The following is a 13,599-nucleotide window of genomic DNA, read 5'->3' as shown; positions in this document are numbered from 1 at the left end:
TGCGTGAATCGGTGTGACTTCTTGCAACGTTCGAAGAAACCCCAGAGTTTTTCCATAGCCATTGGGTATGAGGTCAAGGGGGGGGAGGGTGAAAGAGAGCCTTCTTTGATTCCCCCCCCCCAGTAGAGAGGAAATTCAGAAGGAATCTAGAAGTTTGAGAGAAATGAGCTCTCTCATGACGTGAGAAGTTCATCGACTAGGACAAAGAGTAACTGCTCAGTGTGGCAGTCAGAAGAGAACTGGTGGGATACCTGAGCTCCACCCCATAGGTATGTGTATGTGCGGTGGGGCCCTGCGCATGCCTTGGGGATGGAGCGTGGGGAAAAGAGTTTCTTAGAGCTTTTAGTAGAGCATCCCTGACACGTGTTTGTTCAGCTGCTGCTTAAAGACTGCCGGGGAGGGGGAGCTCATCACCTCCCTAGGCAGCTGTTTCCATTGTTGCACAATTCTTACTGTAAAGATATTTTTCCTAATATCCAAATATCCAGCCGGTACCTTCCCGCCTTTAATTTAAACCCCTTCTTGTGAGTCCTATCCTCTGCTGCCAACAGGAACAGCTAATACTTAAGGAGCAATCATGTCTCCCTCAACCTCTTCTCCAGACTGAACATCCCTAAGTCCCTCAGCCTTTCCTCATTGGCCTTGGTCTCCAGACCCCTGATCATCCTCGTCACTCTCCTCTGCACCCACTCCATTCTGTCCACATCCTTTTTGAAGTGAGGACTCCAGAATTGCACACAGTACTCCAGGTGTGGCCTGACCAATGCACTGTACAGCAGGACTCTGACATCTTGTGATTTGGACGTGATGCCTCTGTTAATACACCCCAAGATCATATTAGCCTTTTTTGTTGCCCCATCACACTAGCTGCTCATATTTAACTTTCAGGCCACTCTTACCCCCAAGATCTTGTTCACATGCACGCTGCTACCAAGATATGTATCCCCCATCCAGTATGATGGACCAGGAGTCTGATTCAGTATTAAAACAGCTTCACGTGAGGTTTTGTGAATATATACATATTACACATAGCTGTTTTTGTTGCTGCATCACACTGGCTGCTCATATTTAACTTTCAGTCCACCCATACCCCAAGACCTTGTTCACACACACTGCTAACCCAGAAGTGTATCCCCCATCCAGTATGCGTGTTCCTCACTTTTGTTACCCAGATGCAGAACTCAGCACTTATCCTTGTTAAATTGCATCTTGTTCACATCTGCCCACTTTTCCAGTGCGTTCAGATCTTGTTGAATTCTATATCTTCTGGTGTGTTTGCTGCTCCTCCCAATTTGATGTCATCTGCAAATTTAATGAGTAGGCCCTCTACACCAGATCATTTATAAAAATATTGAAAAGTTCTGGGCCCAGAACTGACCCCTCTGGCACCCCACTGGATACCTCCCCTCCATTCAGATGAAATGCAATTGACAATTACTCTTTGAGTGTGGCTCTCCAACCAGTTCCATATCCATACCCGCCTCACTATCCTAGAGCCCAGTCCACAGTCCTCTAGTTTACCCACCAGAACATCATGGGGAACCCTGTCAAAAGCTTGACTGAGATCCAGGTAAACAACATCAACAGCATTCCCTCGATCCAGTAAGCTTGTCACTCAATCAGAGAAGGAAATGAGGTTGGTCTGGCGGGAACTGTTGGGGGCAAATCCATGCTGCGTTCCCGAATCACCAAGTTGTCCTTTAGGTGCTTGCAGATTGATTCCTTTAAAATCATTAAAAGTTGCAGACAGAAGGCAGTCAATGGCAGGTGGCAAGTTTTGAACCAGGAGTTCCCTGGCTGCAGTTCAATCTCTTCAGGCTGCACCCACTCTTTAAAAGGTGCCTGGATCATTAAACAACATACCTCCAGTCACAAGTGAATTTTTTACTCCAGCTGTGAAAAATGGAAATGCAATTTATCATACAAACCAGCCCATTCCCCCAAGGGTTACCACGAGTATATTACAGAACTAGCATTTGCTCTAAAATTGGGTCTTTGTTCCTTTATTTTTTTCCAAACTGTTCTACTTTAAAACAATTAAGATACAGAGAAAGAGAAAAAGACCGACCTGTAAGGGGACTAGAAATATACAAATAAAACATGCTTTATCTGGAAGTTATCGATACCTGTAAGTCTCCAAAGTCTGTACAAAAAGAAATCAAAGCCCAAAACAACCCCCTTCCCCCCCAAAACTGGATCCACATACAAGGAATAAGCACCGGCACAGGAAACAAAGATCTGTAGCACCTGGAGGTTAAAAAGTCAAATCTATTTAAATAAAAAGGGCTCCCAAGTTTTTAGAGCTTGGGTTTGTTTTGTTTTCTTAAAGGAACCATATTTTTTTTCTGCTGTTCAAAATGCAGGATACATTTTTTAAGTGATCATTGGTGTTAATAAATAAAGTTTTTCTATATACACAAGATCTAGGGACAATTGATTCTGCAGCAGGTCATTTGCAGAAGTGCAGGTCTCCCAAGAGAAGCTGGAGAAAAAAAAATAACTTTTAGAAAACTGACGTGCCTTATAAAAATGCGATTTCCCCTCCCCCTTCCCACCCTGCCTCCCCGCCCCCACCTACCACCTGGAGGTTTTCAGGGACAGAGATTCACTCAGCGGCTGGCTTTCTTTGGCCCCCCAGAGCTTGGCCACCCCCCCCACCCCCACAGTACCCTCCTTCTCCCTTCTCAATCCTTGCCACTCCACTCCAGCCACTACGCGTCTCTCGAGCAGGATGTTTCTGTCTTAGCCAGGAAGAAGCCGTCATGTCACAACCAGATGGGACCAGTTTTCTTGTGAGGAAACTTACCTGGCATTATGGAGCTTCTTGAGGAGCCCCCAGTAAGCTTCGAAGGACCTCAGTGTTCCTAGGAATATGATCCCGGTTCACACATTACCCACCTCTTTGCACGATGGAGGAACCACGCACCCCACCCCTCATCAGCATGCTGTGCATTAGTGAGATGCTTCACAGTGATGCCAGACCTCATTATTCTTCCCCTTCCAAAAAGGGAAACAAGATCTGAGCAAGGAGGCCCACACCACGGAGAGATCCAGGCAACTTGACACAAAATCCTGTTCAACATAAGAAGGTTCTTACAATACCTGACCATTGGTGGGGAGACTGGGAGGGTCCCTGGGTGATATTCCCCACCCCCCGAATGTAGATTACCTGAAGGGGAAGAGGATACGCCAGGGGCCGCGTGAGAGACAGACTGTCCTCCTCTTACTTCTGAAATGTGAGAACGCTCTTGTGCATGTAGTGTGGAGCTCCCCAGCCCTCCAGGAACATTCCCTGTTTTACCACACACAAGGAGCATCACACCCTGTCCCCAGCCCCACGGTACACGTGATGTGCCCAGATCCCGTCCACCCTGCCTTGAGTTTCCAAGAACCAGGATTCCACACCCCAGTTTTAATCTGCTAGGCAACCTCTTGAGAGCCTTCAAAACAGAAGCCTGAACCTCGGTATCATTTTTTAAAAAAGGATAAAAGAAATATCTAAAAAGATACATTTTTAACAATCCACAGTACATAAGCTTTCTTTTTCTTCCCTCTTATACATAAAAAAGGATGATGATCTTCAGCACAATGTAGACTTGGGGCCAAATCCACTAGGTAGTTCTCTCGCACGATCTGTGCATGAGCACTAGAATGGTGCATCAGGTCCCTGGAAGTTAGGAGTACTAGTGCTAAGAACAAATACATTGACTACTTCAAAAGCTAACATTTTCTGGATACAGTACCATTTTACAGAGAGCCCCCCCCCCTCCACCTTATGTTGTCATAGAGATGAACCAGTCTCGGGCTGCATTAAGAAGGAATTTCCCAGGACAAAAAGAATTTACCAAAACACCCCTCCCCCCATATATTACACTGGTTTTTTATGGTCTCTCATTGGGAGCGTCCACATCTCCTCATTGCTGAGCAAATTCACATTCCATTAAAATGTTTAGAGACTTTAAGCAAAGCAAATTACTCATCGTAAAGTCTAATCACACACACGCAAAGATCTTTGACCTAAGAAAAGTGGGAAAAAATTAATTTTGGAAAGTATCTGTTTTATAACACTGAATTTTTTAAAAAAATGCTTAAAAAGAGCAAAGTGACAGGACAAAGCAGACCATTAAAAAAACCGAGAACAGAAGGGAACGCCGCAGAGTGACGGGGTGTGTGTGTGAACGAGATGTCCATTTTCTGTCCAGGCAGGTTAAAAGTGTCCGTAGCTTACTCCGAGTCGCTACTGTCTGAACTGGATCCGCTGGAGCTGCTACTCCCTGATTCCGAGGAGCTGCTGCTGCTGAGGCGGGAAGGGCCTCCGGAGGGGGCAGAGCCGGATTTTTCTAAGAGAGAAGCGAGACAACACACCTGTCAGCATTTGGCATCCTAGTCACAGCGTAGGGAGGTATGTAGGTGTGGGGGCAAAAACCTCTTCTCCTTGAACTCGGAGAGCTAGAGAGACGTGCCCAGACCCCAGCCTCACTTGTGGCCATGCCCACCTCTTGACTCCTGGAGTTGCTGGGGCTGGGCAGGAGCCATCGCCCACCAACACCCAGGAAGCACAGGGGGCTGAGTGGAGGCTCCCCAGGGAGGCCTGTGGCTGCTGCAAGTCTTTGGCCACCACAGAGAGAGGAGGAGGAGCACCGTGCTGAGGACGTGCACAAGGCTGCAGTTGTGTGAAGGGCCGGGATCCCTTTACATACTCCCTGCGTGGTGCAGTGGGGAACGCCTGGCAGAGCTGGACCCCTGAGTGTCTGAATGGGGACTCTGGATCTTTGCCTTTCTTTCCACATGCTCATAGCATAAAGTCTGGTGTGGGTGCTCCATGCGGAGGCATGTATGCACATTCACATGATCTATCCCTGCTTTTGTTCATCACGAAAACTGGGCCTCCCCACTCGACGTTCCAGGAAGGGAGTTTCCATCCCCCCCGCCCTGCAAAGATGATCGCCAGCCTGGAAGAGGACAAAATGGGCCCATCGCACTGAGAAAAGGATGCCACAGGGACAGCCGCGGAGGGAAACGATGACGGGAGCTCAAAGAACCTGCAGGACCCCCACTCAGCCACGGGACCTCGCTGGGTGGCTTTGGCCCAGTTACACACTCTCAGCCTAACCTACCTCACGGAGTTGTTGTGCAGGTAAAACAAAGAGCAGAACAATGTAAGCATCCTTCGGTCCCCACTGGGACCAATGAAGCAAAATAAATAAATAAAAATTAATAAATTCCTCTGTACTATTTGGGGCTGTGTCAAATACTAACGGTTCTATCCCCCCACCCCACCCCAAGCTGACAGTGACTGTTTTTGTGCCAGAAACACATGCCACCCCACCTTCAGGTCAGCCTTAATGATATTGTAATGATTATTTAAAAGCCTGCTTCTGAATCCCACCTCTTTGTCACATACCAGAATATCAAGAGAGAGAGTCAGGTGGGTGGCCGTGTTGCTCTGAAGCAGCAGAACTCTCAGATCCTCAGACCTTGGGGTACAGAATGATCCTTGGACTGGACTCCTGACTCTGTGCTTAACCTTGGACTGAACCCTGACTTGTGCCTCTTGTGCTTGCTTGTGTGTGGGGGGGGGGAGATAAAATCCCATAAATAAACAAACAAATACTGAGTCGGTGCTCTTGCCTGGCTCGCTCCGACAGCCTTGTGCCCTGTGCCATTCCCAGCCTGGCTTGCAACAGGCACCTTTAAGACCAACAACACTTCATTCAAGGGATAAGCTCTTGTGTTCAGATAGCTGAAGAACTGTGCCTGCACACGGAAGCTCATACCTTGAATAAACCTTTGTTGGTCTTACAGGTGCCCCCACCGGACTCAGACTTTGTTCAGAATATCAGGGACAGTGACCTAAAGGAGTATCACCCATGCAGCAGGGGGTGGGCAGGTGGGTGGGCTGGGGGGGACCAGTCATCAGGACTTCCTAGCAGGGGGTGCCTTCTGGGGCTACACTGACCGCTGCCAAACAGGCATGTCCCCCAGGGCCCCCCCCCCAAGCTCATTCTCACCCACCCTCAGAACAGTAGAGGGGCAGACAGCAGCTGCTGCTGCTGTGCCTGGGAAGGCGAGGGGGAGGATGCCCAGTGTCAGCCCAGGTGAATCTGTATCCCTTAGCAGGGCCTCCCGGGGCCAAGATAATAATAAAAGGGGAGCTGTGGTGTCGGGTACCTTTCTTGGCGGGCTTCTTGTTGTTGTTCAGCTGCCCACTCACATCCTGCAAGCGTTTCTCCAGCTCCTTCTTCTTCTCCTGAGCGAGCTCTTCCTTGGATTTCGCTGCTTGCTTCTTCCCACTTGCAGCTGTGGAGGAGGAACGCACAATTGCTGAGACTGGTTGAAGGGGGAGAGAAGAGGCGAGGTCACCATTGTACGGGCACAAAAAACAAAACCGTCCTGCAACTGCTGGTCGGAAACCTGGAGATCACCAGCCAGAGCCTGAGTGGCAGGACATCCCTGCTCTGAGAAGGGGTAGCCAAAGCGGGGCAAGTGAGGGGAGTCTGGAGGTGGTACCACTACATCCTGCGCTTGGGAGACCAGGCAATTGTCCCCCCACACACACACTCAGTGCCTTTTGTGTTTTCTTGCAGAAGGGCCTCACCTCATTTCTGCTGTCACAGCAGAGGCATTCTCTCCTGCCTGGGGGAGGCGGCACTTGCATTTTTAGAAGTTCTTCTATTTAAAATAATTGTGTTTCACCTAAGTGGTCAATCACTCAATTTGATGTATCCCACATTGAGGGGAAATCATAAAATGACCCAGTGCACAAGTTCTAAAAAGGGCCAGCTAATCTGAAGTGTGTTTATATCATTTTAGATCATTTCTGGTTTTAGTTTTGTATGCACATTGGATCTATATGTATTTTTTAGACTGTTTTGTGCATTTGCTTCAGACTGATTGGCCCTTTCATATCTTCCATACTGGAAAATTTTATTCCCCCCCCCCCCCCCCTGTGGTGCTTCTAAAATGTCTCTGCTTCTGGGGTTGGTTGCGGCTTTTTGTTGCCTTTTTGAGCACCAGTTGGAAGTCGGTGGGCAGAGAGCTGCTGTCAGTTCAAGGAGGCCAGACGGCCCAGGACCAGTGTTCCCTCTAAGCTGAGTTAGTGTGAGCCAGCTCACCATTTTTTAGCTTCCAGCTCACATGTTTTTATCTTAGCTCAAAAAGGACAGCTCCAGGGCAAACTAATTTATGCAGCAGCCAAATCGCTCGCTCACAACTTTAATGCCAGTAGCTCACAAAGTGGAATTTTTGCTCACAGGACTCCACAGCTTAGAGGGAACATTGCCCAGGACCACCGTTTACTCCAAGAATTTGTAACATAGTAAAACATTTTGGTTTTCCCCTGACAAACAGCCACTGGCTTTGAACACACTGTTTGAGAGGCTATATTTAACCTACAGCAGAGCAAGGTGACAATTTCACATGACAGACTGTATTTGGAGATACCCTTTTTTTACTGCTAATGCAGGGAGAAAACTAGGTTGTCAGGGGGCATGGTGTTAGTCCAGCCTCCTCCCCATTTTCTAGTTGCAGACATCTGTGCTAGTTTTCTGCTTACAAGGCTCTTTTCGTAAAAAAAAAAGGGGGGGAGCTTGTGGGAGCCCACAGTTTCCTGCCCGTAACTTGAAAAAAAAACAAAAACAGATTGTTACCACTCTCAATAAATGTAAGCATATCTAAACAAGAGCCGCTTACAAGACTCAGTATTCTACCCACAAAATAAATCACCACTGTTACCAATTGTTACTATAACAATTTCTTGGCAAAAATATATAAACTGCATAAGACTAAATATAATTTGGTGTTTGGACATTGTGCAACTTATATGTATTTGCCAGGAAACCATTACAGTTTACTGTGATTGTCTGCAGTGCATAAAAGGTTTTTTTGTAACAGCAGTGATTCATTTTGTAAATATGATACAGAGTATTTTGTAAGCTGCTCACTATTCTTAAGCCACAGTTACATTTACTAAGAGTAATAACAATGTGTTTTTACACAGGTAAGGGTAATTGCTCTTTTCCCTTTTTGTAGCCTCTGGCACTTGGTGCCCTCTTGCTATGACAGCACCAGCTACGTCATGCATATGCATTCTCTAAAACTCAAGAAAAGTCATTTTCCCCCACTACTGTTTTATCCACATGCAAGTGTATGCCAATTTAATCAACATTCATATGATCATCTAAGATTAAGTGACAGTCCTGCTTAGAAAAACTTTTTTTTAAAAACCAGGCTATGTAAATAATAATTTGTGTGTATTTTATCTCTGTGTTTTAATGTGGGGTTTTATGTGTGGGTAACTGTGGGTTAAAATGTAGGTCTCTAGAGTAAGGAAGAGGGCAGCCGGACGGGTGACTGAAGTGGGTGATGCCAGGAGGGTGGCTGGACCCCCCCCCCTTGTTCAGAGAGGCTCTGTGCGGGAGAGAAAAGACTGAGTGAAGCTCTGTGAGCAAAGTCTCTGTTCTCTGTGGAAGTTATCAGCCTAAGTGATAATGGGGGGTGGGGTGGGGGGCTAGATCTGAAACAGAAACTATTAAGCGGATTCTCTTAAACATAAACTCTGTGTAAGTTTAAGAGAACCCACTGTTTTATTTAGAGTAAGGCTCCTCTTTTACCTCAAAGCCACCCCTACACGCTGACCGTTCTGTCACTCTACCAAATATAATTAAGCCATCCCGTTCTTTGGGTCCAACGAAGAATTCTTAGGCAAGAGCCTTTGGTGGCGGCCATAGGTAGGTAGGAAACACAAAGGAAGGGAAGGAGGCAGCATTACACACATCATCTCAGAACATGTCAGAGAGGTGCCTTTACAGATGTTACATATAAGGGGGGTCATACACTGTTACCATACTAAGTTGTGTGATTTACCACTACACTATGCCCATTCATAATTTTAAAAAGTAACTATTTTAAATACAAGAACTTCTAAAAATATAGGTGGCAAGCACCATTTCTCCCAGGCATCTCCCCCCACTGAACTACTATTTTATTCGCATTCAAGTGTATGCCAATTTAATCAATACTCATATGATCATGAAAGATTAATTGAATTAAGTGACAGTCCTGCTTTAAAAATATTTAAAAAAAAGCCAATTTTCAGCAGCTCTCCAAAGTAACATGCAATGTGCATTTGGAAACTGCTTTAGAACATTCCTTCTACCCTGAAGTTTGGGCTTTACGTACCAGCCACGAAATGTGGTCACTAGTTAACACTCCAATTACAGAACTGTAAACATGTTTTCTCCCCCTGCCCTGTAAAATGAAGTGCTCCACGAAACAGAGTCAAAAGATTCCTTCCTCGTGCAGGCAGTCAGAAGAGGGGCTGAAGCAGGAAAGGATCAGAAACAGGCTGGAGAAACTGATGGCTGTGTGCAAGGATGGACTTAAGGCAATGGGGATCTTCCAACTTGCTGAAAGAGTCAAGGTTATTCCGGGATGCTGGGACTTGGTGCACGAATTCCTTGGATAAACGACTGGGACTTGAGGTCCTTACTGCTGTACACAGCATATTGTAAGCAGGATCCTATTATGTAATTGCTGTACCACTTAATGTGTCATCATGTGAATACTTATGCTCTGCTTCTGTTTCTTTCTGGTGGCTCCAGGTTTCTGTTATCCTAATGCATTTGGTTACTGAATATCCCATTTTGTTGACTCTACTCACTAAGCATAATCCACCATGAGTCCATGTGATTCGGAAGGCAGACTAAAAATGTAAGCAAATAAATTCTACATTTGTGGGGAGGTGAGCAATGAGGTGGATGCATCAGTCTGGAGGGAGTTAGTCCTGCCTAATTTCTATGGAATTCAACTGGACTGGTTAAGCTGGACTTCAAAGCGGAACAATATATACCAACCTCTTGAAAATGAAGTGCTCCACGAAACAGAGTCAAAAGATTCCTTCCTCGTGCAGGCAGTCAGAAGAGGGGCTGAAGCAGGAAAGGATCAGAAACAGGCTGGAGAAACTGATGGCTGTGTGCAAGGATGGACTTAAGGCAATGGGGATCTTCCAACTTGCTGAAAGAGTCAAGGTTATTCCGGGATGCTGGGACTTGGTGCACGAATTCCTTGGATAAACGACTGGGACTTGAGGTCCTTACTGCTGTACACAGCATATTGTAAGCAGGATCCTATTATGTAATTGCTGTACCACTTAATGTGTCATCATGTGAATACTTATGCTCTGCTTCTGTTTCTTTCTGGTGGCTCCAGGTTTCTGTTATCCTAATGCATTTGGTTACTGAATATCCCATTTTGTTGACTCTACTCACTAAGCATAATCCACCATGAGTCCATGTGAAGAAGGCAGACTAAAAATGTAAGGAAATAAATTCTACATTTGTGGGGAGGTGAGCAACGAGGTGGCTGCATCAGTCTGGAGGGAGTTAGTCTTGCCTAATTTCTATGGAATTCAACTGGACCGGTTAAGCTGGACTTCAAAGCAGCTTTTTCCCCTGATACAGGAAGCACATAAATTTCTTTTGTCCACCAGTCAAACAGGTTTGCAGGTTTTTGGAACAGTATGAAAACCTATCAAGCCTGTTTAGCAGAGATGAATGTGTGGGGTGCATGTACTATGCTACAAAAGCAGCAGTCCCTCTGGGCCCAGACAGGCAAGGGTTCAAAACAGTCCAGCTGGGGTTGATGGATCATCAGCACCATCCTGCCAAGTGATAAGGAGAGTTTTGCCACACATCAAGGCTTCACAGGGAGCAGGAAAGACCTGCATGGACTCTTTTTCAAGCCTCTAAAATACTCCTTCCCATCTTCCTCTTCCCTTGAACAGGGCTGAAGCGCATTGGAGAGCCAGCAGATGCTGTCCAGACGTTACAGCTTCTGTTCAGACAACTGCTTCAAGCCATGCTTCGTGCTGCCCAGAGGCCAGGGTTTGGTAGAGAGTCTCTGTGGCCCCGATCAAAAATGAAGCTGGCCCTTGGGGGCGGGGACCAGAGAGCAAACAATCTTCCGTGGCCGGGGGGGTGGGGGAGGGCAGGCTACTGAAGGTCTGTCTTACATCCTGAGCTACGTTGAATCTGCCTTACACTGAATCAGACCATCGGTCCATCAAGGTAGTACTGTCTACTCAGACGAGCAATGGCTCCCCACGATCCTGGTCCTTTGGAATGGAGATGCTGGGGACTGAAGCGGGGACCTTCTGCATATAAAGCAGACTCTCCCCCTGAGCCACAACCCCTCCCCTCTGTTGCTCGCTCTGGAGACAGTCTCCTGTGTGAATTGGCAAGACCACACTTGCCTGGGAGGGCCCTCTTTCTTGGCCCCATTGCTGGGGAGGACAGCTAGTTCCCCGGAGCCCCCCAAGGGAGGGGGGGGGGAAGACCAGCTTAAAGCGCTCCAGACCGGCCGTCACTCCGCTCAGGCAACGCTGCCCACTTGGGGCACCTCTGGAAGCAGAAGGCGTCCTGAACCTTCCGGGAGCCACAAAAAGAGCCCGAGGGAAGACAGTTTGGGTGACCTGGGCAACCGGGCAAACCTTTCATCCTGTGCCTTGCAGCTTTCTTTTTTTCCATTTAAATCAGTGTAAACTCTACATTATCTGTTATCCCCTAATTTAAATAATACCCTTATTCTGAAACTGGAGTTCATGTCAGCAAGAGGGAGTCAACTGCCTCATGACCACCAGGAGACATGGATTTTTAACCTTTCTTGCTGCCAAAGTCAAATGGAAAAAGGTTCCATGTTCTTAACCAAGGCTTGTTGTGATGGTTGAACTGAGCTGAAGAGGGGGCCAATGCGCCTGCCTCACTCCAAGGTGGCAGAGAGTCATGCGCAACACGACTTCCAGGCATATTCCTTCTGGATTCTGGCTTCTGCGTGCATGAAAGTGCTGCTGCGCAGGCCCCCACCCTGCCAGTTCCCCTCTCCTGCTGCCACTCTCAGGCTGCAGCCCCCCCCGGGCTCCCCCCCCCCCCCCCCAAGGGTCTTTGGTGGAGGTGCAAGAAGCGGCTGGAGAAACCTCCATGTAGCAGTGGAAGGCAGCAAGTCACGGTTTTCATCCTAACCTTAAGCTTATTCAATTAAAAGCATCTAATAGGTGGCTAAAAAGGGGAGTGACGTTTATTTTGTTTGTGTACCAACTTTGAATGGCTTTTTCAAACTGAAAAATAATAGTTGTGTTTTGGATCACTTCAATCACCCGACGCTAAGAGCAAGATTTGGAAAACTGAAAAAAATAACACAATTCTCCTGTTTTTGTTGAAGAGAAGGTGGGGAGGGGTAGAGGGGGCACCTCACTTCCAAAAACCTGGTCCACTCTGCCCGGGTCCAGTGCCACTCCCACTTACCAAATGGTTTCCTTTGCTTTTTCTGTAAACAAGACTTGACGTATCTTTCCAGTTCTCGTAACGTCGTGGGCTTCAAGGTTTCAAAATCTATTTCGATCTCGTCAGGATTGGAGTCTCTGAGTGAGGGTTCCCGTGACTGGATTATGTGCACCACCCGGCCCAGCTTCTCCCCGGGCAAGCGGTTGATGTCCAAACTGAGCTGTCGCTTTTCGTCATAGGTCATGGGCAGGCCCTCCTCTTCCTCGTCTGAATCATAAGTCGCTGACGCTTGCTTGCCTCCTTTCTTCTGCTGCCTACAAGGTTTAGAGTAAGGATAAGCAACCAATGGCTCAATCTGACCTGCGTAGTGCAGGACAGTATAGATCTCCCCAACACAGATCTCCCCAGTACAGACCTCAGTCACTGTCTTCCCCAGAGAAAAGGCCACGCTATAGACCTCTCCCCTTTGAGAGTCAACAGCTCTGGTCTCAAGGGAGAGACAATGCCAGAGCCTATGCGAGTGCTGCAGACACAGCAAGGGCGGAGAGCCCTCTGCCTTTGCCTTGGGCTGGCATACAGGAATCAGACAGGGTGGGCAGTGCCAGAGTAGCTGTTCAGGTTTTGCTTAATTAAGAAATCTCTGTCCTCCTTTAAAATGAATCCCAGAAGAGCAACTGGATTTGTTTTGGCTGCAGCAGGCTAAGGGCTGGATTCAGACTCAAGCTTCCACAGATGCCAGGGCCTCGCTCTGCAGAGGGCGATTTCCCCATGCAACGTTTGCTTGCAGCTGTCAACTGTTGTGATTAAAAATTCTACCTTGGCAGCCAAAATATCTATGAGCATAACAGTTGTAAGCAAGCCTAACTTTTTTTAATGTATAAAATTTCAGTTTACAAGCATACAAAACTTACAAACATAAAGAAATGGAAAGAAACGGGAATGAAAAGAAAGGGAGAGAAATAAATGGAAAAAGGGAAAGAAAGGGAAAGATGGAAAGAAAAAAGGGAAAGGGAAAGAAATGAAAAGAAGGAAAGAAAGAAATGGAAAGAGATCAAGAAAAAAGGGGGGAAAGGAAAAGATATAGGCACAGATATAGAATGGGAGGGACTTGGCTTGACAGCAGCACATGTGAAAGGGATCTGGGTGTTCTGGTTGATCACAAGCTAAACATGAGCCTGCACCTGCAGTGCGATGTGGCTGTGAAGAAAGCTAATGCAATCTTAGGAAGCATTAACAGAAGCATTGTGTCCAGATCACGGGAGGTGGTCGTTCCGCTCTATTCTGCTATGGTCAGGCCTCACCTGGAGTACTGTGTCCAGTT

At 47.1% G+C, this 13,599-nt stretch overlaps 1 protein-coding gene across 4 annotated transcripts in view; it reads right to left on the bottom strand.

The window, feature by feature from the left end:
- Positions 1-2,695: 2,695 nt before the first annotated feature.
- BRD3 (bromodomain containing 3) overlaps positions 2,696-13,599 on the bottom strand; it is a 65,733-nt gene continuing 54,829 nt past the window's right edge. For 2 of the 4 annotated variants that reach the window (XM_015406743.1, XM_015406745.1), the window contains 3 exons: positions 12,300-12,592; positions 6,172-6,330; positions 2,696-4,340 (listed from right to left, as the gene is read on the bottom strand). In XM_015406743.1, coding sequence (XP_015262229.1) covers positions 4,225-4,340; positions 6,172-6,330; positions 12,300-12,592 — 568 coding nt within the window. In that variant the 3' untranslated portion in view covers positions 2,696-4,224. The remainder of the gene's footprint in view (positions 4,341-6,171; positions 6,331-12,299; positions 12,593-13,599) is intronic. The other 2 variants (XM_015406744.1, XM_015406746.1) reach the window with 1 other exon arrangement.

Source organism: Gekko japonicus, unplaced genomic scaffold (genome assembly GCF_001447785.1).
Source record: "Gekko japonicus isolate JY-2015 unplaced genomic scaffold, Gekko_japonicus_V1.1 scaffold427, whole genome shotgun sequence".
Taxonomy (NCBI): Eukaryota; Metazoa; Chordata; class Lepidosauria; order Squamata; family Gekkonidae; genus Gekko; species Gekko japonicus.
Note: the sequence above shows the minus strand (reverse complement) of the source record. Positions and strands in the feature narration are given on the sequence as shown.